Source organism: Toxotes jaculatrix, chromosome 23 (genome assembly GCF_017976425.1).
Source record: "Toxotes jaculatrix isolate fToxJac2 chromosome 23, fToxJac2.pri, whole genome shotgun sequence".
Taxonomy (NCBI): Eukaryota; Metazoa; Chordata; class Actinopteri; family Toxotidae; genus Toxotes; species Toxotes jaculatrix.
This window is the reverse complement of record NC_054416.1, coordinates 6,407,297-6,434,521: the sequence shown is the minus strand read 5'-3', so window position 1 is coordinate 6,434,521 and position 27,225 is coordinate 6,407,297. Positions and strand designations below refer to the sequence as shown.

Below are 27,225 nucleotides of genomic sequence, written 5' to 3'. Positions count from 1 at the left end.
TCTGGACCCCAGGACAGTGTGCCAGCACACACCGCCACTCCGCATACACCGTTGCAGAGTCTCTCTGCTTCTCTTACCACCACCCACACCTCAGGGTAGTTTGGAGTCTGCAGACCACCCAAGGGCTAAGGACGCTGCACGCTGGGAGGCCTGGGTGGGTGAATGCACTGAAGGATGGCCGTGTTTTGCAAAGCCATGGCAGATGGACTGCTGCTCACTTTGAGCCTCACTCTGCTGGGATGGGGAGCCGAGGGGCAGGGGAACGGACGGGGTATGGTATGTTCAAATGCAATGCAGCAATGCAAGTATAATAGAATTAGTAGTGCATTTGTGTGTGTGTGTGTGCGTGTGTGTGTATGTATGTGTGTGTGTGTGTGTGTGTGTGTGTGTGTGTGTGTGTGTGTGTGTGTGTGTGTATTGCATTAAAATAATCAGTCTCTAGCTGCTCATCTGAAGAGCATGTGTCTCCAGTGGTCAAATTAAAAAGAGGAACATAAATGATCTATGTGCTTTTTGTTACTTTAATCAAGTCCCTAAATCTCTGCAGAAGTATGAGTGTTTCTGTGACATGTTTTTAAAGTATTGATTTTGCTCAGGAAAAGGTCACACAGTCCATGAGTAGTTGTGAATGTCTGTCTCAGAGCCTCTTAGGCTAACTTAAAGCGATTGTAACAACATATAAATACATTTTGTCCTGAAAACCCCTACTGTATTATAGGTTTTTTTTTTGTTTTTTTAGACTGGAGACTAAGTGCTGTATAAAAGTCCTGAATCAAGTCAGCATGCCCCAATATTAATTTGTTTAAACAGGACTTTGGTCAGTTTGTGGGAGGACAAATAAGCACCATAACCACAACACCACAATCTCTTTTTACCTCACTGAATGGTTTTTCTCCCATTGGGTTTGATGATGGCCACTGTATATTGATATACTGCTGCTGGATGCCATGTTGTCCCCTTATCAGTAAAAAAACAATGGATTTACAAGTCATTACCACTTAAGAACTTGAATGACCACACTTCCCTTAATTATTTATAATTAAGTTTTGTTTTTTAAGTTGAATCAGTAATTGAATAAAATTATTCTCTCATTTTAATCCGGTTTTAACAACCAACCCAATCAAGATTTCTGACAAGAAAATACAAAAGCAGGGATTAATGAGTGTGAACTGTGCAGAACAAAGAGCTAAGGTCATGATTTAGTGTTAAATGAGCACCATACGAACCTTATGTCTTCCAGAAAGAAGTATCAGGCAAAGCGACCGTCTACCTCGGCCAGAACGGAGACATCTGGAGGCCGCTGATCCACACAACAGTCAACCTCAGTGAGATCAGCAGGTACGTCAGCAGGAGCAAAAACACTGCACCATGAGGCTTCATACCCACTGCTCAGTGGAAATCTGTGGTTTAGGAGGCACAAAAAAGGCTCTTGTACATCTGAAATTTACAACAGACCCTGTGAGCGGATTCAAATTTATCAGAAAAGTTTCAGCACAAGCACTAAAGGAGAATAAGTGAACGCAAGTGCAGGGTACACTGAGGAATTCTGGGCCCACTGGGAGATTGCTGATCCTGGCTCTCTTATTTTTAACAACATAAATATTACATAAATCTTCATTATATTGGTTTTCTCTGGCTGCAAGCTCCTGGAACTGTCACTACTTTTTACCCCCCTGTCAGTGGTACTGGTCTGGGTAAACTGTGGGCTAAAATGTGGTTGGTCAGCATTAATAGTTGATAAGGAGCCTTAGAAAAAATCACCAGAAAGGGGGAGCGTAAGCTTCTTTTTCCTCTTCTATTGAATTTAATTCTATTCTCTTCTGTTTCTGCAGCATCAAGTCATCTTTTCAGGTGCGGACGTTTGATCCAGAAGGTACAATTTTCTACGGAGACACCAAAAACGGAGAGGACTGGTTTGTTTTGTCCCTGAAGGACGGCATCCCTCTGATGCAGATTAGCAAAGAAGACGTACTCGTCAGCGTGGCAGGCGGCCCCAAACTCAACGATGGGAAGTGGCACACAGTAAGTTTCCAGTGCAGTTTAATTTATTGCAATTGGAGCAACAATATCTTCAAGTAACAAACCTCCCACGTAGTGAAAGCGTTGGATTTAAGTCTTGAAACAAGTTGTTTTGCATTTGAAATGAGGTGTTTGTTTTATCCTTCTGGCAAAATTACTAATTTGTTGGAAGATTTATGGCTAAATAAGAGACTTGTATAGGAACTCTGGGTCTGAATTTCCTGTTCCCCTCTTGCCACCAAAGCTGGAGGTGAGCAACCAGGGGAAGTTTGTGATTCTGGAGGTGGATGGCTCCAGTGGGCTGGTGGTGGGTATGCAGTCCAAACAGACAGAGGAGTCCATTTCAGGTCAACTCCGATTGGCTCTTGGTGGGATCCTGATCAACAATGAAAAGATGATTGTTCAGGTGCAGTGCTTTTTTGCCACGTTCAGTACATTCCATAAGCTGTTTTGCGATGACTGGATTCACTTATCCTCAATGTCTTTCACCTGCATTAAATACTTCTGCTTTAAGTATCCCCATAGGATGAACATGAACTTTTACAGAGCAATAATGACAAGGTTCCAGCTCTTCCACTCACTTTGTCCTGCAGTTCATTCTTCTAAATGCATTGGTGCATTCTTTGCTGTAGTTTGAGCCACAGATGGACGGCTGTGTGCGGGAAGGCAGCTGGCTAAACCTCAGCATCCCATGGGAGACAGAGGTAGAGGAGCTCTGGCCTTGCTATCAAAACATCCAGCCTGGCAGTTACTTCCCTGGCACTGGATTTGCCATTTTCAACACCTCAGGTGGGAACATTGTGCTCAGTTCTACAAGAGATGGGCAAGTCCTAACACTTCATTTAATAACAACCTTTCCACCTGTCCTGGATAATGCATTCTTGCATGACAAGTTATCTGAGGTATCAGTAATATTTCCTTTTGTTTCTAATTTTATTTTATCTGATTTAACACGTTTATGGATAATAAATCTGCATGCAACACAAATTCTATTAGTTATGTGAATTTTTGTTTTGTCTTTTCACAGCTTTTCCCATTGACACAGATGATGTGTTCAAGATTGAATTGTTGGGAGATTTCAGTCAGATGGATGGGACCATTTTGAGCATCAAGGCTCCTGGACAAGAGCTGATGTTGGCTTTAGTGGCCAATAATAACACAGAGGTATGCATATAAATCAGACGTGAGCCAAAATAAATTCACAAATCTATAGAGTTATGTCAAGTTATTTCTTCTGTCTCTCTCTTGAATTTGCAGGAGGTCACACTCACTTTTGGCAAAGAAAATAAAAGTATGGGGAACACTTTCAAGAGACTGTTGATAACCTTTAAGGCAGATTCACTGCAAGTGTTTCAAGAAGAACTCGAGACCATTTCAATATCTGTAACTCCAGTTATCAACTCTAGTATTTCGACCACACTGAGGGAGGGCCTTCTAGCCATTGGAGGTCTCCTAGGTGAGATTAAACAGCGATGGTGTCCAGCATTCTTTCAAATTGTGCAGTTCAATTTTAGCTCCTATATGATTGCAGACAGACACTAATAACAAAACATTAATAACAAAATAAACAACACGGAAAACATACGAAAAAAACAGTTGTGATAAAAATATATATCCACAGAGAAAATAAGACCAGACAAGGAATTCAGTGGTGTGCAATCCACATATTCTTTTTCTTCTTGTTCACTTTTTAGGTGAAGGTGAGGACAATGCTGGCTCCCAGTTCTTGACAGGCTGTCTGAAGAAAATCCAGGTCCAAGGGAGGGATTTGGACCTGGATTTAGCCGTCAAACACATGTCAGTCTCCTCTCATAGCTGCCCTGCATAGAAAGAATGCATGTACAGTATGTGGAATAGATGCTTGCACTACATGCCTTTGGGTCCAAATGACATTAAAAAGACAATTTATGTAAAGTACTAAATTATGAACAAAATGAAATGTTAGGGAGCATAACAGCACTGATAACTGCAAAGAGTAGAGACTAAAGTTTCTAATTTAGGCTGCTAAAACTCATTCTGTAGTCAAATGTGGTAAAAAGTTGAAGATTTACTATTAAATATGAATATGTTTTCAAACAGATTTGTTCTTCCACTAGCCCCATTTTAACATACAATTTAATCTGAGAAATGTTAGTCATTTTCTGACCTTGGTACGTGCAACAGTGGGTTTCAGAATAAAATATAATTCTCTTTAATACGGCTCTCCATGAATATGAATTTTATTGCTGCAGTTAAGGCAAATAAAGGCTAATAGCACTTTGACGAGATTCAGACACTGTGATTAAACACCAATGAGAAACACTGGCCAGAGTAGAAGAGAGGAAGGATTTAAGACATGGATTTTGCCCCCTCTAGTGGGTTTTTAGAGACAGTGTTAGATGCACCATCCTCTCTGTGCATTATACGATGTAACCAATAAAAAATAGTACGCAGATTAATATCATATTGAAAAACGACTTATCATATCATATAATTATCATATCACGGTGCTATAAAGTCTGACCTCCTTTTGTATTTCATACACTGGAGATTTTGCATGCATCCACTTCATTTAGGGGCATTTGTATCTATTCACAAAATCTTTAGCCAATAAAATCAATTTATTTACCATGAAATATATCTTTTTTTCTTCTTCATGAATTATCCAGCTTTAATAGACATGGCATTCAGAGAGACCAATAGAGTTTATTTAGACCGAGGCCAAAAATAAGAAATAAAAGCCTTTAAAGTTTTAAAATAAATTATGAAGACATCACTTTCTCTGTACCGTAATTATTTGAATGTGAATTTTAAATTATACTCAAAATTATTCCATAATTAATTTAACAAGTGTACATCTTACATTACTAATATGTTGTGTCCCTTTTACTAATAAGGGTGTGGTAGGTTCAACCGTATCGATTGCAGAAATCTACCGGTTGCCATCACGTTACTGTCGCAAAGCCCAAGTGTCGTGAACACTGGCCGCCCACTAAAGATGGCGGCGGAGCTGCATCCGCGGAGCGGAAAGCTGATCGGCCTGTCCAACTCGAACCGAACCGCCCGGCGCAACCAGCCAGTCCAGGAGTTCAACCATGGCCTGGTGCTTAGCAAGGAACCGCTGAGGGACCGAGATGTCTTCACTGTCCGCATTGACAAGAAGGTAAACAACAGGCCGCCGCCGCTGGCTCCTGAGCGGGGCGAGAGCAGCGGGAATGCGGGAGCAGCGCTGGTGGGTCGGGCCGGGGGTCTGTCACTGTCCGCAGTGAGCAGCTCCTGCAGTTCGGGGCGGTTCACACGGCTTGACAGCGACCACGGTTGTCGTGATCGTTCGGGGGCGAATTACACACAGTCAGGGATTTAGAGGGACACAGAGGTTCGATAACCACATTCCTATGTGTGGAAATTTTAAACGGCTGGCTGAGCTAACGACAACCTGCCTGCGGTGGCTCGGTACAGGCAGTTAGCCATGCTAATGAGCCGCTAGCAGTAGCAGTCGGTGTTATCCCAGGCTAGCCGGTAATAGTCTTCTGGAAGGTACTGTGGGGTCTCTGTCGTGTTTTGGAAAGGACTTGGTGTTGTTCATTGTGACACGGGAGCTCAGTTAAGCCGGCTAACGTTGCTCTGTTAGGTTTGTTTTGTTTTGATGGAGTGACAGTCGTCGGTGTCTGTCGCTGCTCTGCCATCGCCTCTGTCCCGGCGGCTAATACTGCAGTGCTCATACCAGACCGGGTTGTCATAAAAGGCTGTGTGTGAACCCGAATAAACACAAACGCGTAGTCAGCTACTGCTTTCTGCTTCCACTGTCACTTATAATATCCAGAGTTGCATGTCAAAGGACTGAGCTTGTCTCCTTATTATGTGCACACATCTTGGTCCAAACACAAAGCAGATCCAGACATTACCGGCTCTGATCAAGCAGTGTAATGCACGAGAAGCTTGACCACTAAGAGGTATAACTCATTAATCACCGGTATCTAAACATGCACATGTTCGTAGCTGGGGCTTTTGCAGCCATAATGCTTCTTTGTCACTTTTTATTCGTAACAATTTAAAGACATTTTACAGTAGAAAGTGTACTGTACCGAGTGTACTGTACCAACAAGCACTGTACCAAGGTACAGTGCTTGTTATTATTCTCCCCACTAGCAGCCATGTGCCTACACAACCTTAAACTCTGTTTATTACACTGTTTATTATGATGTTATTTATTTTTAATGTGAGGTCTGATGGAAACATAATCACATAATTTGTTCCAGTCAAATGTCCTTAATTTCCTACAGTAGAACATGTTGTATTGATATTGCTTTCACTTTAGCGGTTAACTATGGTTTGTGCTTTGTGCTCTTGTCTTACTGTATCATGCCAATGCTTGTGCACACTGTTTACATTTTGGCTGTTTTCAATGTAGTATAGCTTGTCTGTTGTTATGGCTTCTGCCTCTGCAGTCTGCCAACCTACTGGGTTTGTCAACAACATGGCAGCACACACACACACACCCTATAAATGACAGTGTGTCCGGCCAAGATCACTGGCCATAGGTTATTCCAAAAATGATGCACCATGCAGAGGCAGAGCTGTGTGAGTGCCAGTAAAACTAAACTTCAAGGTTAATAGCACCTACCATATATGAAGTATTATTCATTCCTCATGGCATTCTCAGTCTGATAAGGGCTCCCGTAAACAGCCTCATGCTCTGTCATGACATGCATTGCCTGTCTGAAAATCAATAGCTTTCCATCACAGAGCACACAGATTGGTATGACTGCCCGGCCTGTCTACTGACATCCACTAAGCTACAGTGGAAAATGAGAGCAATGAAGTGAGTTATTGGGCAAACAGTTTATCCAGATTAACTTTTTTTTTAAGGTTTGGGACTGTTGGTTGGATGAAACAAGCTATATGAAGATGGTATCTTAGAAACTGTGATAATTTCAGAGTTTTGTTGTCCGATGAGAAGCTTTTTCTGCTCTGTACAGTCTTTACAGTCCTTGTCAGGGACTATTTTTGAATTTAATCACATGCAGTTTTCTTTTTCATTCTTTTAAAAAGCTGTTCAGTGGTCCTACTTGGCATGGCATGGTTGTATCCTGTAGTTATTGAGGCAGACACCCACAGGCTGCTGTTACGTAAGTGAGTGAGCGAGGGAAGGAGATGTCTGTCTCCTCCACACAGCGACCCGGTCAGGCTGAGTTACTACTAAATCTGTTAACCCAGATACCCGGGCCGTCGTAGCACACTGCCTTACATAGCACCTGCCACAGAGCTCAGGAGGACTCCGGGGGAACAGATGAAGGAGAGGAGGCAGCTAGGACATTTCTTTTTAAATAATATTGATCTCAAAGGAAATGTTGTTTTTGTTTCCTCTTTAGCACAGAGGTGAGCTGCAGAAAAATATCCCATCCTTCAATATTATGCTCAAGGTCACTACATCAGGGTGGATTTCTGCCAACTTAGAGTCCCGTGGAGCAGCTTGGAAAAGAGAAAAGAAGAGTGGCTGAATATTGATCTCACAGTTTAGATTACTTTTTTCTCTAAATTCTCTTTTGCTTGAGGCACAAACGGCGTAGCTTTTTGTTGGATGTTCTTCTCCAAGGGCAGAAAGCGGAGTGCAGCAAGCCAAGAAATCACTCCTCCTCAGTGAGATGACGTGGGTTCATGCCCCTGTGTCGGCAAGCATCTTCTGGACTGATGTGTCTCTGAGCAAGATTGGGAATCTCTCACCAGCTGCACTGACTCAGTGTTATAGCTGATACTGCAGTCTGTCATCCACATCGTGGAGGCAAAACAAATACTAAAAAAATAGAATTTACCCCCGGAGATCAATACAGTAATGCATTATTGTGAGCTTGACCTGGGTTTTGTGTTTCTGGGAAGAAATGGATATCTTAGTCTGCTTGTTATGTGATATGAGTCCAATGCCATTCAAAGGCACAAGGTGTTTTGCTGTGAAATGATTTTTCATGTTTTCATGTCTTGAATCTGCAGTGGTAGGCAAACTGTGGAAAAAAAAGTTTGCTCTGTGTGCATGTGTGTAAGAATCACAGCTGGACCACATGAGCATCTGTGCTGGTCGTTCAAATTCCTGGTTTTGTTTCTGTCGCTGTGCAGTGAAAAGAAAAAGAAACTTGAGAAAGGATTGTTGGCTATGATTCAGTGTATTACCAACATGTTTGGCACATTGCTAAACTTGCATTTTATCGTAGATGTGCCTCCAGAAAGTTTTCAATGAAATGAAATACTTGGCGTGTTAAACTTCAGAGAAAATGAGCAGTAGAGCAGGAAAGGCCACATATTTAATGAGCTCTTACCAGATCTGCCAACCTATTTTCTGTATGCATTTAAAAAAGGACGAAATATGTATGTGCATACCTGCTTAAAGCTTACAAATCTTTATTGGACTGAAAGGGGCAGCGGTTCAACCCTATGGGTCCTCTATAAATGGGCAACAAAACAAAGGTGTTAATATGAAGATGGATATAAAGGCAAAAACTGATTACTGATGCTTCAGATGTCACAGTCATCTGATCAAACAGAAAGATGTAGGTTTGTATTTCAAGTCTCATATATAAATATATTTTGTGTAATCAGTTGACCATGATGTTAGCAGGATGTAATACTCTCCTTTTTGTTATCTTTGATCTGGTATCCTGCACCAGGTCTAAATATAGGATGGGATGTGCACACAGCCACCTTTCTGCAGCAATATTCCTTCTTTAAGGAGAGTTACTGGTAGTGAATTTGTTTCACCGTGTTTAATTTTTTTTTATACCGCGTTTCTTGCAAACTGCTAAAAATTCAATAATTTCCACTACAGTTGTGTTACAGTGTGGCCACACTGTCCTGCTTTGCTTTCAAATGAGCGCTCCCTGAGCTACGCTCTTCGCTGACAGAACGACTAAAAATAGCAAGATGGATCATACAACAAGGCAGACTTTGTTTTCCATAGATATCTACCTGCAGTTTTTAGCACAGTCCCAGTCTCTTTTAACAGTAGCTCCCACATGACCGCTCAGATGCTTCCACACTGAGTCTTTTTATGTTCAGAGTAACAGCTGCTGTCGACTGTTTTGTTACTACTTTTTCCTCCTGAATCAGTTGTTAACATCAGGCTCTGGTAACTTGATGTGTCAGTATTTTTTACATATTACAGACTAAATAGTGAATGTTCATCGGAAATGTAATAAATAGTTGATAATGTAAATAGTAATTAAATTTTTCTTTTATTTCCCCTCAGGTGAACTCGTGGAGCGGTTCCATTGAGATTGGCGTGACGGCACTGGACCCTGCTGCGCTGGACTTCCCCAGCAGCGCCACAGGCCTTAAGGGCGGCTCCTGGATCGTGTCGGGCTGCTCGGTGCTGCGGGACGGCCGCTCAGTCCTGGAGGAGTACGGCCGGGACCTCGACCAGCTAGCCGAGGGCGACCGCGTGGGCATTCAGCGCAGCTCCCGCGGTGAGCTCCACCTGTGGGTTAACGGTCAGGACTGCGGTGCGGCCGCCAGCGGCTTGCCGCCCAAGCTCTGGGCCGTGGTGGACCTGTACGGCAAATGCACTCAAGTGACGGTGGTGAGCTGTGAGCCGCCACCGTCCTCTGCAGAGAGGGAGAGAGAGACAATAGAGCGGGACGAGGAGGATGATGAGGAGGAGGAGGAGGAAGAGGAAGAAGAGGTGGTGGTATGCGGAGGTCGGGACGATGCAGGAATCACGGCACTTATGAATGTGGCAGCAATGAATGGAATGATGAATGGAGATGAAGGTAGGGGGCGTTTTTATCCATGTGGTTTTGTTATTTTTTTCTCTCTCCATGTTGGATTGTTTTCATGGTTTGTGTCCGTTTCCTTCCTTCCTGTCCTCAGTGCCTGAGCTTAGCTGCAGTCACAGCAGACCCGACAAGTTCCCCAACAACCTGGAGCCCGACACAGGTAAGAAAACCCTCCTCAGATCAGTTGATGGGCATTTGGCAACATGAGCTGATGGCTGATGGCTGTTCTCATCTTCCTCTCTACCCTCAGTCCTAACGGAGCACCAGCTCTTCGACGTGTTCAACAACGCAATAGTATCTTTTTATCGCTCTGAGGATGAGGGCGGAGGGGAGGATGGTGGTGGAGGAGGAGGAGCAGGAGGAGGCAGCAGTGGAATTGAAGGAGGAGGAAATACAGGAAGTGACTCCTCTTCCAGAAATGACAGAGGGAGCAGCGGCGGAGGAGGAAGTGCAGTGAACAGCGACAGTGGGACAGGGACAACAGGAGGAGGTGGTGGTGGTGGAGGTGGAGAAGGTGGAAATACTAATAACAGCCCTTCCAGTAATGGAGGGGTGGGGCCAGGAGCTCTGACAGGTGGGATGACCACCAATGACGCGCTGCTGTTCCACGAGAAATGTGGCACACTGATCAAACTGAGCAACAACAACAAGACGGCAGAGCGGAGGAGGCCGCTGGACGAGTTCAACAACGGCGTGGTGATGACCAACCGGCCGCTCCGACACAACGAGATGTTCGAGGTGATCACAAACACACAAATCTCCGGTGGCATGTTTGTTCATACATGAATAATGTGGTGACATATAATCGTACTGGCTAATAATTACTAAGGAATGGCTAATAATTACTAAGTAAATATCACAATGTCTTTGATTAAATACCTTGATATTGATAATTTGACAATAAATTTGAGTTATCTCAGAAATAGCGATGCAATGAATGGTTCTGTAAATAATTATTTTTTGGGTTAAAAATTGTAGTATCAGAAAAGAATATCATTACAAAGCATCCATAAAGATGTGTCACTTAACTGTAATTTGGCCTTTGTGACCAGGAAAAGAAAGATTCAAGTAATTTCTCCATGATTCACCAAAAAAATCTATCATTATTATTAGTATTATATTGCCCAGCTGTAATCAATCAGTAGCAGAGTATTAAAAGTAAACATCACCATCCACAGGGTTCTTAGTGTTTGAAACCACTTTATTTTAGTTGGAATAAAATTGAACTGAAAATGAATAATTAAAAACTATCAAGACAAGTTTTTTTTTGTTTTGTTTTTTTTTGTTTTTCAGATCCGTATTGATAAATTGGTGGACAAGTGGTCGGGCTCAATAGAAATTGGTGTGACCACGCACAACCCCAACAACCTGGACTATCCTGCAACTATGACCAATCTGCGCTCAGGTAACACACACAAAGGTGCACAGACACTGTATCAGAGATTCAGAAGCCTTTATTGTCATTGTATAATGGTACACAACATTATGTATGTATTACAATGCTACATGTATAAAACATTAGATGCTTGATGGAGATTGTTGGATTGTTAATTACACTCTGGCTTCTTTTACCAGGTACAATCATGATGAGTGGCTGTGGGATACTAACCAACGGGAAAGGAACGCGCAGGGAATACTGTGAATTCAGCCTCGATGAACTCCAGGTTTGTTACCACACACACACATTTCGTTCTGCCACCTACAGTGCAAGTGTGTCTGCTTCTATAATCTCCATCAACTGCTCCCATCTTCTTCTAGGAGGGAGATCACATTGGGTTGATGCGCAAAGCCAGCGGAGCACTCCATTTCTACATCAATGGCATCGACCAAGGTGAGACATCAACACGCTTCATGAAGGAAAAAGGAAAAAACTCAGCGCTGGGGGGAGGGTGGGCTGAAAGTGGGTGGTTGCAGTGATATGTTTGTGATGGATATGAGTATTTTCACGAACCAGTCAGCTCAGAACACTAAGATACTGGAACCTTATTCTCCACTGCTAACCGCTTCATGTCTTTCTCAGGTGTTGCTGCAGCCCAGACCCCCGGCGTGGTCTACGGCGTGGTCGACCTCTACGGCATGGCCGTCAAAGTCACCATAGTCCACAACCACAACCACAGTGACCGCCTCAGACGCAACAACGCCATCATGAGGGCTTTATCGCCTGATGTTGGTCGGCCCCGGCCGGCTCTCTCCCTCACTCCAGACACAGAGGGGCCAGACCGCCTGCTCTTCCACCCCAACTGTGGCCAGAAGGCTGCTATCATTAGTGACGGCAGGACGGCGCTGCGGCCACAGTGAGTCCACCTCCTTTCTGCTGGGTCACGTTAATGTGACCTTTGCCCCAGAATTATTTACAAGCTTTCTTTATCTATAAATGCTTGATTTTTACTTGTTATTCCTTTGCCAGTAGTATTCTTAGCACAGATGTACTCACAAGTTAACATTATTTTCACAGTGCAACTGATGACTTCAACCACGGCGTGGTCCTGAGCAGTCGGCCTCTGCGCTCCAATGAGGTGTTCCAGGTCCGCATTGACAAGATGGTGGACAAGTGGGCAGGTTCAATCGAAATCGGTGTCACAACGCACAACCCTGCGTACCTGCAGCTGCCCTCCACCATGACAAACTTGCGCTCAGGTAAAATTTTTGCTTTTATTTATTCATAAAAAAAGTAATACATTTCTCTGTAAGGAGTGTGTGAGACTGCTTTCAAACAGAAACGTTACAACAAAAACAAAAAAATTGTTGTTTCCCAGGGACGTGGATGATGACGGGGAACGGCGTGATGCACAATGGAACAACGATACTGGATGAGTACGGACACAACCTGGACCGGCTCAAGGTGAGAGATATTTATATTTATTACTCAGCTGTCAGTCCCTGCATATTTACCATCATGCTGAGTTTTTCCTTTACTGTTAAATTATACTGAGTCTGTTTTTGTTTTTTTCCCTCCTGCAGGCAGGTGACACAGTAGGTGTGGTGAGGAAAGAAGATGGCAGCCTCCACTTCTTTGTGAATGGTGTGGCTCAGGGCCCAGCAGCCTGGAACATCCCTCCGAGCGTCTATGCTGTGGTCGACCTCTATGGGCAGGCTGCTCAGGCCACCATCATGGATGACATGGGTGAGAGAGGGAGGCAGAGAAACAGTCAGGATGCTAAAGTAACTGAGACTCTAAGTTGAGCATCTAACTTTACCTTCTTTTGTCTCACCCTTTCTTAGTGGACCTCCCCCCTCTCCCAGAGGACAGCTCAGAGGGCCCCACGGCCATGTCCCCAGGGAGCCCTTGCTCGGTAGCCGGGGCCACCACGACCAGTGACCTGCGTTTCCACCAGCTACATGGCACCAACGCCGTCATCACCAACGGGGGGCGCACCGCCCTGCGTCAGAACTGCCGCAGCGAGTTCAACGACGCCATTGTCATTTCCAACAGGTGATGAAACGTGTCTTCAGCTATTTTTGGTCTCTAAAATTAGTAATCATGAAACACACAAGGTATATTTTTGTTTAAGTGATCGACATCCAGCCATTGTTATCAGTTATGTGGTTAAGAAGTCACTAGATACAAACAGGTAATGATTAGTTTGGCATAGTGTTAAACCAACAGATCCAGAGTGCTCTTCATCTGGTGTGGAGGAGATGTGAATAAGTTCTGAAATACTGTACATCATAAACATCTTTGAAATGTTTCCCATGAGGCTGCAGCAAAGACTAAAGAGCCCTCAGCCGCCACAGGATTTTAACTCGTCACATCCTTGCCGCAGGTGCCTTCGAGATGGAGAGCTGTTTGAAATCGTTATTCAGAAGATGGTGGACCGCTGGTCGGGTTCAATAGAAGCAGGTGAGGTGTTACCTAACATTTATTTTTATAACAGCATTACAGTCATTGTAATTCATGTGTAATCACTGCTGTTTGTACTCCTCCCCCTCTCTGTGCGTTCAGGAGTAACAGCCATCAGACCAGAGGAGCTCGAGTTTCCAAACACTATGACTGATATCGACTACGACACCTGGATGCTCAGGTAGTGATTCGCTATGAGAATTTGAAGATTCAAAAGCCAGGATACAAAACCTTTTATGTTTTAGCCTGTTGACTTTTTCCTTACATTGTAAGACCCATTTTTTTGTTTTCTGTTTTTTCACAGTGGAACAGCCATCATGCAGGATGGCAACACGATGCGCAACAACTACGGCTGCGACCTGGACTCCCTGACCACGGGCTCACGGATCGGCATGATGCGCTCCGCCACCGGTGACCTCCACTATTACATCAATGGCGTGGACCAAGGTGTCGCCTGCTCCGGTTTGCCACCAGGTAAAAAAGAGTCAATAAAAGTCAGTAACGTGGAATCTGGCTGCAAACACATCAGGCTGAGATACGACTGACAGTTGGGAGTGTGTGATAACTTTTATTTAATCGTTTGATATTTCATCCATCCCTCTCTCTCTCTCTCTCTCTCTCTCTCCCTCTCCCTCTCCCTCTCTCAGAGGTGTATGCAGTGATTGACCTGTATGGTCAGTGCGTTCAGGTGTCCATCACCAGCTCCTCAGGCCCGTTGGACAACAGCCTCTGTACCAGCAACATCACTGAGAAGAGCTTCCCCATCCACTCTCCAGGTACTCAACAGGGTCCTTATGCAGGTCTGGAAAGCCCTGGAAAAATAAGGCCCTGTAAAAGGTTGAAAATAACTATATTGTATAGTTTCAGCCAACATAAGATTTGTGTTTGCATGTTTACATTCACCATTGAGAGATTCAGATTAAGAACACACTGCTTAAACTAAAGCATTAAACCTTTTTTTACTCTTATATGTTTAAGTATAAAGGTTAAAGGTGAAGAAATAATAAAACTACAAAATGATAGAAGAAAGAAAAGAAAGAATGTCTCATACCAATCACCCTCGAAGCCTCATGTCCGTCTTTTTTCTTCTTCTATGTGTGTGTGTAGTAGCAGGCATTGCTCATCGGCTCCACAGTAAACACGGTAAGAATGTGGTGCTGCTCGGAGAAGGCTGCCAGGCCGTCAGAGTCGGCGGTTACGCTCACGGCATCGTGTTCAGCGCAAAGGAACTCAAAGCAGACGAGCTGTTTGAGGTAAGAGACGATTCAGAACCATCACATTACCAGAACATTTTCTTTTTACTAGCTCGTACTTGTTTTCTTCTCCTCTCTGATTTCCTTCTCTCTCCGTGTCCCTGCAGGTGAGGATTGATGAAGTGGACGAGCAGTGGTGCGGTTCGCTGCATATCGGTCTGACCACGCTGGCACCTCAGGAGCTGCCGTCCTGCCCGCTGTCAGGTCTCTCCCCCTCCCTCCCGCAGCTTCGCACCAAGGTCACCTGGCTGCTCTGCGGCTCTGAGGTCCGTCGCAACGGCGTGCTGCAGCGCCAGAACTACGGCTGCTCACTGGACCGGCTGACGGTAAGCTGCTGTCTCTGCTCTCTCAGCTGTGACCTGAGCTTCAGATAAACAGATGAAAGCCACATTAGTCCAATTCTGGCAGATTTTCGTGGATAATTTTTAGATTTACAATCCATACAAATCTTTATTAATTTGTCCTACGTGAGATGATCTCAAGGAGATACCAAGTTATCTTATTGCTTCTAGACTAATATGCTGTGATTAGCAGTTATTGCATGAAATAGATTGCCAATTTAATTAAAACCTTATTCATTTACAAGATCGCCAAAGAAAAGTGTTTTTAAGCAAATGAGCTCTCGTAAATTCCTGAAAATTATTGTGTTGCAATAATTTTTTATCTACAGTTTATTTTAAAGTACATTTACAATGTATTTTTAAACAGAACTAATTTTGAAACCTGAATGGAGAGACATGAATATTTTGTCTTTGTGTGTTTTCAGGTTGGAAACCGTGTCGGTGTGAAGAGGTGCAGCGATGACACCATGCACATCTTCATTGACGGAGAAGACATGGGACCTGCTGCTACTGCGGTGGCTAAGGTACACACTCTCTCACATGCACATACACACACATATATATAATTACAATGTCACACATCTACAGCACAGTAGTAGCTACCTGTCTCCATTCTGCCGCTCTTGCTTCTTGCAGAATGTGTATGCAGTTCTAGACCTGTACGGGCGGATAACAGCGGTGTCCATCGTCAGCTCCTCGTTGATGGAGGACATGGAGAGCGTCAAGGCGCCTTCGCTCTCCTCAGACAGCTGCAGTGAAGGAGAGGAGGACAGCACCCCGGTCAGAGAGGTAGGAAGAATTGGATAATCAGATTTTAGTGGGGCCCTGCTGACTCACATTCAAGCCTTACGATAGTATGACATCAGTAAGTAAGTCACCAAAACATGTCACCTCTCTCTGCCTCCAGGTTGAGACCGAGCCGTGTACGCTGATGCCCACGGTCATGGCGTTCCTGGAAAACCACGGCAAAAACATCCAGCTGTCCAACCAGAACCTGACAGCAGCCAGAGTGTCGAGCTACAACCAGGGCCTGCTGGTCACCGCCCAGCCGCTGGCTCGCCAGCAGCTGTTCCAGGTACTGCTGCTGCACGAGTTAAGAATAGAGTTAAGAATAAAAGACATGTAGTCTGATGGGGTTAGTTGGTAAAATGCTTCATGCTGAATAAAATCCGTAACAGGACCAATATTATCTCATTATGATCATAGATTTATTTTCTTTGTAGAAGTAAATTTTCTACGAGAATATACTCACAAAATTCTGCCAAATGAGAAAAGGTGATATTTTTAGGCTGCAGCTGTTCCAGATTGTCTCCAACCTCTTTCTGGTTGCCAGTTTCAGATCGACCGTCTGAATCCGTCATGGACGTCGTCACTGTCACTAGGGGTGATAGGTCACTCCCCCGACCGGCTCAACTTCCCTTCCACAGCGTGCTGTCTGAAACGCTCCGCCTGGCTGCTGCAGAGAGACTCTGTCTTCCACAACTCGCTAAAGGTTCGTACACACAAACACACAAGATATGAGTCACGTTGAAAATGTCTATTGATTTTTAGTCTTACATGAGAAACAAATAATCAGCCTCATTGATTGTTTGATCGATCTCCTCTACTTCTCTCACTCTTATGTCTCCTTCCTTTCTTCCATTTTCACTCCTGCCACCATCCTCCCTGCAAACTTGTCTCCTGGCTCATTTTCTTTTTCCCCTCCTGTTCAAACACAACTTGTCTGTCCTCTTAATTGCTCTCTCTCGTCCTCCGCCTCACTCTTACCTCTCCCTCTCAGATATGTGAGAACTATGGTCCTAATCTGGACACTTGTCCGGAGGGGACGGTGTTGGGTCTGCTGGTGGACTCCAACAGTTGTCTCCACCTCTACGTCAACGGCATGGACCAGGGCGTGGCGGCGCAGGACATTCCTTCACCCTGTTACCCCTTCATCGACCTCTATGGCCAGTGTGAACAGGTCTGCACACACACACAGACAAAATCAACATTATATCATTATATCAACACCAATGCTGGTCTGTAACCGTCTCAGCTGAAGAGCAGTTAAGTGAGCTCTTGCTTCACTATCACCTGAAACCAAAGATGATATGCTAATCAATGTTTTGTCACCATGACAGGTCACTATAGTTACTAACAATGTGCCAGCTGTGGGTGGAGAGAGTGGTGAGACCCGCTGTCAGGGCGACATGGAGAAGGCCGACATGGTTGACGGTAAGAAGAAGGGAACGCTGCCTGTTTTTCTTCTTTTTTTAAAAAAAATCTCTTCATTCAAACGCTGCTCAATCTTTATCGAGCTGTATCTGTTTCTATGTGCAGGAATCAAAGAGAGTGTGTGCTGGACGCCGCCTCCAGAGGTCAACCCCAACAAGACCTGCGAGTACCAGGCACTGTGCTCACGCTTCAAGGACTTGCTCACGTTACCAGGTGAGTTTTTTTTTGTTTTTTTTTTGTTTTTTGTTTTTTTAAATCTCAGCCTTTCTGCTACGAGCTCTGTCTCACTACTAAAAATCATAACGACTGTGATCTGTCTTCTCCGCCTCCATTCGTTAAGATGGTTACTTCAACGAGGATGCAAAGTACAACCTGTGCTACTGTGAGTCCTGCCACAAGCTCAGAGGCGACGAGGCGTATTACAAGAGAGGCGAGCCGCCCCGTGACTACGCCCTGCCCTTCGGATGGTGCCGCTTCGCCCTCAGGTGAGAGGACAGTGTCTCATTCAGATATAGGATAAAGCGGTGGGGTAGTCTTAAAGATCTTATAGATCTCAAATCTGCGTGGGTGTTTACTTACCAACACGCAAAGCTAATTTATTCTTTCAATAACAGAACTACAAGCACAATAATCTCTCCGAGTAGGTTTTCTTAGCTTAGCTTACCTTGCTTTTGGTGGATGTGTGTCCACGACCGAATGTTCCCCCTCTCTGCAGGATCAAGCCCCACTGTGAGGTTTCCAATGCACTGAAGAAGTGGCACATCGCATACCACGGCACAAGTGTAGGAGCCCTGCGACGCACCCTGGACCACAGTCAGCTGCTGCCTGGTAGGAGGATAACTGCTCACTTTTCTCAAAGACACACATTAGTGTTTTTTTTTTCTTTCCCATCATGGAGCATTTTTCATCTTCTTATTCTTTGACATAAAAATCATTCCAGAAACTAGTACATTACTGTTCTTGCACTCGCCTGTCTGAAACTGTGTCTGACACGTTGTAGGGACGTCGCCCATCTTCTCAGTGTCTCCGGTGAAGGCGGAGGGGCCCAACGGTTACAGCGAGCCAGAGGAGAACAGCGCCCCTGGCAGGGAGGTTCCCAGAGTGCGGCTCTCCCCCACCATGCGCTACTCTGGCTTGGAGATCTTTGCTCCCAAAGTGCAGTGAGTCCACCTGTTTGGTTTTTTTTTTTTCCCCCACACAAAAAAAACTCAGAAAAGAGCAAAAAGAAAACGTTTTGAGCATTTTTGCCTTTACAGTGTTTATAGTAGAATGAGGAGAGAAAGATCACTTACTATAACTCTCCTTGTTCTCATGTAGATTTCGGGACCCCCGCTCTCACCGCTGCCACCAGGCCCAGGTGGGATTCCAGGTATGTGTGCGTCCAGGCTCCTACAAGGTGGGACCCCAGACCCTGGGCCACAGCGAGCCCCTGGACCCTCGCTTCAGCAACTCAGAGATCGAGTGGATTACTAAGGAGCAGGGCGGCACGCTCCTCTACGGACTGCTCGTGCGGATCGAGTGAACAGAGCAGCGATGGAGGCATTCGGGTGGAAGTGGGGAGGGTCCGCGTGGCACTCCTCGTTCTTTTAATAAACTGACAACCAAATCCAACCCCTGCCTTGAGCAAGAGACTCCTCTGGAATCCAGTTGTTCCTACTTTTTTTTGTTGACAATTCAGCATTGATTTTTTTTTTTCTTTTTTTGTTTGCTCTTGGACTCTTTTAACGGCCGGGGGCTATGGTGGTTTAAAGAAGAACAGACACTGCCTGCACTTTATGTTTCGGACACTCGTGGGCGATTTTTAAAAATAACTTCTCATCGACACGACACGTTTGTTCATTCACTGCAGTTTTTTTTTTTTTTAAGCCGCGTTTTTGTTCTCATTCTTCCTGACAAATTGTTTTTTACCACCCTCACAAACAGCCATGTCTCTTTTTTGGCACTTATTTTATCACTTCTCACCTCTGCTCTGGTCAGTGTTTTATTTTAGGAGGAGCTGTCCCCTGCCAACCTGCACGTCACTGGACTGTCACCTAAAAAGACTGAAATGTGGAAGGAAAAAAAAAGTGAGTGATGAGTGACAATGTTTTCACAAAAATATATTTAAAAAAAAATAACAGAAAGACACTTGAATCTGAGACTAAACCCAAGAGTGTCTTGTGATTGTGACTTCTTTGGGAGGAGGGAAGATTTTAAACCTGGAGGAAGAAAAAAAACGTTTACACATGTACCACAGTATGTTGCTGTCCTCTCTGTGTCTCCACATTAGAAGTCTGGCTACTTTATTAGTCCTGTTTGCATTTCTTTTATGGCCCAGCATCACTTCTCACTCCTCTTGTCAAATGGAAAAAACAATCACAGATTTAAACTGTGGAAAAAAACTGGAAAGATTTTTTTTTTTTTAATTCAGAAAATTCTCCTCCTACACCTTTTGCAGAGCTAAAAATAGTGTGAGGTAATGAAATGGAAAATTATGTTCCAGACTGACAGCTTTTGTGCTACAAGTATACGTTGTTTAAACATTTCATAATGAGGATACATCATGAAATGTTTAAAATAAAAAAAACTTGCTTCTGTATTTGGTGGGTTGGGATGAACCTACTGCTACTGGCACAATTGCAAAGATTTAAACAAACTTTTATACATTTTGGGAAATAAGCTTATCCACTTTCTAGCCAAGAGTTGGATTATACCACTCTCATGTCTGTACAGTAAATACAAAACTGCAGCCAGAGCCTGTTTGGCACTTTCCTGGATGGTTCCTATAGAAAAGCTCAGGGAAGCGGCTGCAGGAAAGTTGACAAGACATAAATTTGACAAAGCAAACACTAAGTCTTCATCCTTGAAGTCTGTTCTTATGTAAAAGCAAAAAATACAGTTTGAAAACACTTGTTGAAGCTGAGATTTATGCTCAAATGGACATGTTTTCAAAGAATATTTTTTACTTGTACATGAGCAAAATTTGATGAGGACTAAGTGACTGATCTAATGTGGGTCTGGGCAACTGGACCCTCCTCCTTTACATTTAATGGCACAATCGCTTCCCTGAACTTTTCTATGAGAAATATCCAGGAACGGTCCCGAACAGGAGCCAGCACCTGGTTCAGAGACAATGACATCCACCTCTCAGAAACCCTGATGCTCACTGAGTGTTTGTTTAATCCCCACATTCACTTAAAAGAATTCACCAGTTATGTGCCAAATTATTTTCTGGACCAGTTGCCAGGCAACCAGTGCAGTGTCCGTTGTTAGCCTGGCAACTAGTAACAGTCCAGGTCAACAAATATTTCGCCACATAACCACCTGTGCATCTGTGAGTTAACATTTTTACACTTGAGATTTTGTACAGATTAAACAAAAAGAGATGTTCACCAGTGAGCTTTAGATGAGCTGTCAGTGAGTTTTGTTCCCTTGAGGCAGAGAACAGCTAACGCTCTCGTGGCTGTAGCTTCATGCTAGCATACATTCAATCTTCAAAAGTGGTTAAAAAGTGGATCAACTATAATTCCCAAAATGTGAATTATTTCATTTAAAAGGTGGTTAGATAGACTGAAGCCAAAGGCTGGATGTTTTCCACATCATCTCCCCTTCACCGTTTACACTAGATCCATACACACCTCCACTCCTCTGATCCATCCATCCATTACAGCTGACTGTTTACTGGGCAGGACCAGGAAGGAGTGTTAGGATCAGCAGGACGTCGAGTCGTCTGCACACCCCCGACCTGTGCTGGTGTTTACATGTGAATGTTATTAATTAGAGCTCTGCAGTTCTAATATGTCAGCTAACATCACTTGATTTACATTTGTCAAAATAGTTTTTACCTGATCCAAGACATCCACCTAATGACTGATTGTATGTGAACAGCTTTCCAAAGTGTTTCTTGATTTTCACCGGTCTCAGTCCTGGTGCCAATTTGATAAAACCTACAACAAAACATGAAACCTCAAGATTTTTTTTTCCCCTGAAGTTTTGACAAGTCAAGCTCAAAAATTATAATTAAAGAAGCTCTGTGACCCTCTAAGAGCAGCTGTGATCTGATTGATGGAAAATCTGTGGGGTTTGACAAAGGAAAAACTTCTGATCAAAAATGTGAAAAAATGTTATTATATGGGTTATTTATGGCCCATTGCTGCTTTGTACAATTTCATTTATATTACTTTGTTTTTGTTTTCTGTATGTTGCATTGTACAGGCTGTTACATAACAAATCATATCTTCCTGATTTATAAAAAATAATAAACTGAGACAGTATGCACAGATGGATGGTTAAAAGTTTTTTTTTTTGTTTTTAAGTGGCGTTGGGGCTATAAAGCAAAAATGCCATAAAGAAAAGGTAAAACCTACTGGTGCTTATGGTATATTGAGGTATAATAACCTATTGTTCACTCTACTAAGGCATGGAAAGCTTAAATAAAAGCCAGAGTATAATAAGGCCTGAAAAAGTCATCAGAAAAGTCATACTTTAGTATGGCCTCAAAATATGCTAAAAAAAACATCATAGAGTAGTAAAGACTTCAAAATAGGCCAAAAAAAGTCATATTTTAGTATAGCCTCAAAATGTCAGAAAAAAAAGTTCTACCATAGTAAGGCTTCAAATGTTTTTTGGCATATTTTGAAGTATGACTTTTTTTTTGGCCGATTTTGACGCCTTATGACCATTTGTATGACATGTTGAGGCAAAAAAAAAGAGACTTTTTTGGCCGATTTTGACGCCTTACTGTACTATAACCATTTTTTTTACATTTTGAGACCATACTAAAGTATGACTTTTTGGCCGATTTTGATGCCTTACTTTTTTATGACATTTCGATTTTGATGCCATACTATACTAAGACGTTTTTTATGACATTTTGAGGTCATACTAAAGTATGACTTTTTTTGGCCGATTTTGATGCCTTACTATACTATGACGCTTTTAATGACATTTTGAGGTCATACTAAAGTATGACTTTTTTTTGGCCGATTTTGACGCCTTACTATACTATGTCGTTTTTCACCTGATTTTGATACCTTACTATACTATGAAGTTTTTTATGACATTTTTCGGCCAATTTTGACTTTGACTTTTTTGGCCGATTTACATACTTAAGTATGACCTCAAAATGTCATAAAAAACGCTTATTGAAATAAGCACATTTTTAAACTGTAAACTCTATGCTTGATTCAGTATTTTACCATAAAAAAGAGTTTGAACATTTAAAACACATTGTTTTACCAATAAAAATAACATGTTTCCATGTAAATTTTCAGGTAAAACTTTGTTTTTTTTTAATCTAAGAACTTTTTTTTACAATAAAATATTGAAATAACCACATGTATTAACTGTAAAATCAACAGTATCAATACAATTTATTACTGTAAATGGAGGAAATGTTTTACCATAATTTAACGGTGCTATTTCGGCAACCACAGCTGCCGGTACATTACTGTAAAAACAACATTTTTTTTTACAGTGTAGGATGCAGTGTAACTATTAACGTTATTTTTATTTTTCTTTGTGTTTCCAGGTTCTGCAGTTGGCCAAGAAGCAGATCAAATGGTCCATACTGAAATGACAAGGACCAGACAAATTTAGGATTCTCAAAAACAAAAATGTAAATGTGTATGTCATATGATTTAGCACGGGAATAAAATACAAAACATTAAAAATACATAAACCCCCACTGAATTAAATATAATACAGTCTGGTCTGGTTTAAATACATTTACATGTACAGTTTATACACTACATTCCACAATGTATCAAAGCCTAAAGTGTTTTAGCTCCATTCAGTCCCACTGCAAGATCTTGACAATCAGCATCAACACACAGAGCAATCAAACATATTTTCTTCAGGAAATGCTTTTATTTTACAGTATTATATTTAATTCAGTGGGGGTTTATGTATTTTTAATGTTTTGTATTTTACTCCCGTGCTAAATCATATGACATACACATTTATATTTTTGTTTTTCTTTGTGTTTCCAGGTTCTGCAGTCGGCCAGGGAGCAGATCAAATGGTCCATACTGAAATGACAAGGACCAGACAAATTTAGGATTCTCAAAAACAAAATTTTTCTATCACTTCTCCAACGTCAAATCCAGTTTTTAAAGTCTGGATAAATAAGGATAGATAGACCACAACTCCCTCACACACACACACACACAGAGCTTGTCACTCTCACACACACATCTCTCTCTCTCTCTCTCTCTCTCTCTCTCTCTCTCTCTCTCTCTCTCTCTCTCTCTCTCTCTTTCTCTCTCCCAGAAAATCCTTTGAATTCCACCAAGTCTACCTCTCTCTCTTGAACACACTCTATGTCTCTCTACCATCGACACTACGTTACTCTCTATCACTCACTCTCTCTTTCTCTGTCTCCCTACCTCTGTCTCTTTCTATGTCTCTCTACCCTTCTCTTGTCCAACCCACATTCACTGACATCACAGCTTAATGATCCAATCAGAGGCAGGTCATTTTGTCACTGTCAAAGCCCTGGCCAATCAGCCCCTATATGATAATTCTCTCCAGCCAGTGGCAGGGAGAGTAGCTCTGTTAGTGTGGTATTTAAACCAGACCAGACTGAATCACACACCGTTTGAGCTTTGTCTGCAGCAACTCCAATTACATATATGATAGAAGCTGATGGAAACACAATTTGCACATGAATTTGCATTTTTCTGGTAATTCAGTTCAAATCTGCACTACACTTGAATGGGAAATTGGCAAGTGAGCACAAGAATTAAGCCGAAATCTGGTTTAAATACCACACTAACAGAGCTACTCTCACTGCCACTGGCTGGAGAGAATTATCATACAGGGGCTGATTGGCCAGGGCTTTGACAGTGACAAAATGACCTGCCTCTGATTGGATAATTAAGCTGTGATGTCAGTGAATGTGGGTTGGACAAGAGAAGGGTAGAGAGACATAGAAAGAGACAGAGGTAGGGAGACAGAGAAAGAGAGAGAGAGTGGTAGAGAGTATGTTTCTGTGAATGGTAGAGAGACATAGAGTGTGTGTAAGAGAGAGAGAAAACTTTCTGAAATTCAAAGGATTTTCTGGGAGAGAGAGTGTGTGTGAAAGAAAGAGAGAGAGAGAGAGAGAGAGAGAGAGAGAGACCACAACTCTCTCACACACATCTCTCTCTTTCTCTCTCTCTCTCTCTCTCTCTCTCTCTCTCTCTCTCTCTCTCTCTCTCTCTCCCAGAAAATCCTTTGAATTTCAGCAAGGATTTGTCGTTGGAGAAGTGATAAAAAAAAAAACAGACCTGTTAATAACGTTAATAGTTACACTGCATCCTACATTGTAAAAAAAAATGTTTTTACAGTAATGTACCGGCAGCTGTGGTTGCCGAAATAGCACCGTTAAATTATGGTAAAACATTTCCTCCATTTACAGTAATAAATTGTATTGATACTGTTGATTTTACAGTTAATACATGTGGTTATTTCAATATATTATTGTAAAAAAAAATGTTCTTAGATAGAAAAAAAACATAGTTTTACCTGAAAATTCACATGGAAACATGTCATTTTGGGTAGCACGGTGGTGCAGTGGTTACCATTGTCACCTCACAGCAAGAGGGTTCCAGGTTCAAACCCCGGTCTGGACCCTTCTGTGTGGAGTAAAAAATTATAGAAAAATATTGAAATAAGCACATTTTTAAACTGTAAACTCTATGCTTGATTCAGTATTTTACCAGTTTGAACATTTAGAACACATTGTTTTACCAATAAAAATAACATGTTTCCATCTAAATTTTCAGGTAAAACTATGTTTTTTTAAATCTAAGAACATTTTTTTTTATAATAAAATATTGAAATAACCACATGTATTAACTGTAAAATCAACAGTATCAATACAATTTATTACTGTAAATGGAGGAAATGTTTTACCATAATTTAACGGTGCTATTTCGGCAACCACAGCTGCCGGTACATTACTGTAAAAACAACATTTTTTTTTTTTTACAATGTAGGATGCAGTGTAACTATTAACGTTATTAACAGGTCTGTTTTTTTTATCACTTCTCCAACGACAAATCCTTGCTGAAATTCAAAGGATTTTCTGGGAGTGAGAGAGAGAGAGATAGAGAGAGAGAGAGAGAGAGAGAGAGAGAGAGAGAGAGAGAGAGAGAGAGAGAGAAATGTGTGTGTGAGAGTGACAAGCTCTGTGTGTGTGCGTGAGCGAGTTGTGGTCTGTCTCTCTCTCTCGCTCTCTCTTTTTCACTCACACTCTCTCTCCCAGAAAATCCTTTGAATTTCAGAAAGTTTTCTCTCTCTCTTACACACACTCTATGTCTCTCTACCATTCACAGAAACATACTCTCTACCACTCTCTCTCTCTTTCTCTCTCTCCCTACCTCAGTCTCTTTCTATGTCTCTCTACCCTTCTCTTGTCCAACCCACATTCACTGACATCACAGCTTAATGATCCAATCAGAGGCAGGCCATTTTGTCATGTGCTTATTTCAATATTTTTCTGTGATAAATGTTTTTTTTTACATTTTATAAATGTATTGTTTTACCTGGAAAAAAACCCCGCCCAACAAAACAGCCACAAAAAAAATCCACCTTAAAATTTTGAAACACAGAAACTCTTTATTTGATATTTATGAAGTTGTAAACATGAAAATATCAAAGTTGAACATATCACATAATATCTCTAAATGAGAAAAACATGTTCACAAGTTTACATTGAAAGTGTTTCAGTTTTAAAACCAGTGTACTAAGCTGAACACACTTTTTACTTCTAAACTGTTAAAGTGAATTATCATACAGGGGCTGATTGGCCAGGGCTTTGACAGTGACAAAATGGCCTGCCTCTGATTGGATCATTAAGCTGTGATGTCAGTGAATGTGGGTTGGACAAGAGAAGGGTAGAGAGACATAGAAAGAGACTGAGGTAGGGAGAGAGAGAAAGAGAGAGAGAGTGGTAGAGAGTATGTTTCTGTGAATGGTAGAGAGACATAGAGTGTGTGTAAGAGAGAGAGTAAACTTTCTGAAATTCAAAGGATTTTCTGGGAGAGAGAGTGTGTGTGAAAAAGAGAGAGCGAGAGAGAGAGACAGACCACAACTCGCTCACACACACACACAGAGCTTGTCACTCTCACACACACATTTCTCTCTCTCTCTCTCTCTCTCTCTCTCTCTCTCTCTCTCTCTCTCTCTCTCTCTCTCTCTCTCTCTCTCTCACTCCCAGAAAATCCTTTGAATTTCAGCAAGGATTTGTCGTTGGAGAAGTGATACAAAAAACAGACCTGTTAATAACGTTAATAGTTACACTGCATCCTACATTGTAAAAAAAAAAATGTTGTTTTTACAGTAATGTACCGGCAGCTGTGGTTGCCGAAATAGCACCGTTAAATTATGGTAAAACATTTCCTCCATTTACAGTAATAAATTGTATTGATACTGTTGATTTTACAGTTAATACATGTGGTTATTTCAATATTTTATTGTAAAAAAAAAAATGTTCTTAGATAGAAAAAAAACATAGTTTTACCTGAAAATTCACATGGAAACATGTTATTTTTGCAGCACGGTGGTGCAGTAGTTAGCATTGTCACCTCACAACAAGAGGATTCCAGGTTCAAACCCCGGTCTGGACCCTTCTGTGTGGAGTAAAAAATTATAGAAAAATATTGAAATAAGCACATTTTTAAACTGTAAACTCTATGCTTGATTCAGTATTTTACCAGTTTGAACATTTAGAACACATTGTTTTACCAATAAAAATAACATGTTTCCATGTAAATTTTCAGGTAAAACTATGTTTTTTTAAATCTAAGAACATTTTTTTTTACAATAAAATATTGAAATAACCACATGTATTA

At 42.1% G+C, this 27,225-nt stretch overlaps 2 protein-coding genes across 3 annotated transcripts; both read left to right on the top strand.

Moving 5' to 3' along the window:
• Positions 1–31: 31 nt before the first annotated feature.
• On the top strand, positions 32–4,212 carry shbg (sex hormone-binding globulin). The gene is made up of 8 exons (XM_041031809.1): positions 32–276; positions 1,241–1,338; positions 1,833–2,022; positions 2,264–2,425; positions 2,652–2,808; positions 3,047–3,183; positions 3,277–3,475; positions 3,714–4,212. The coding sequence occupies exons 1-8, from the start codon at positions 175–177 to the stop codon at positions 3,845–3,847; spliced, it is 1,179 nt and encodes a 392-aa protein (XP_040887743.1). The 5' UTR covers positions 32–174; the 3' UTR covers positions 3,848–4,212.
• Positions 4,213–4,975: 763 nt separating this feature from the next.
• Positions 4,976–26,306, top strand: neurl4 (neuralized E3 ubiquitin protein ligase 4). Of its 2 annotated transcripts, XR_005893164.1 has the most exons (30): positions 4,997–5,161; positions 9,236–9,755; positions 9,856–9,921; positions 10,012–10,499; positions 11,055–11,166; positions 11,337–11,425; positions 11,520–11,592; positions 11,782–12,055; positions 12,217–12,398; positions 12,518–12,603; positions 12,723–12,885; positions 12,984–13,194; positions 13,526–13,602; positions 13,705–13,783; positions 13,907–14,076; positions 14,250–14,378; positions 14,710–14,855; positions 14,963–15,181; positions 15,622–15,720; positions 15,833–15,985; positions 16,104–16,271; positions 16,530–16,688; positions 16,977–17,156; positions 17,317–17,410; positions 17,516–17,623; positions 17,751–17,895; positions 18,126–18,238; positions 18,411–18,570; positions 18,728–21,114; positions 26,295–26,306. XR_005893164.1 is itself a non-coding variant. In XM_041031312.1 (29 exons), exons 1-29 carry the CDS (start codon positions 4,997–4,999, stop codon positions 18,930–18,932), a joined length of 4,833 nt encoding a protein of 1,610 aa, XP_040887246.1. In that variant the 5' UTR covers positions 4,976–4,996; the 3' UTR covers positions 18,933–21,671. The 2 variants fall into 2 exon arrangements, 1 of the variants encoding a protein (XP_040887246.1); XM_041031312.1 differs by lacking the exon at positions 26,295–26,306 and having other exon boundaries at positions 4,976–5,161; positions 18,728–21,671.
• Positions 26,307–27,225: the final 919 nt, after the last annotated feature.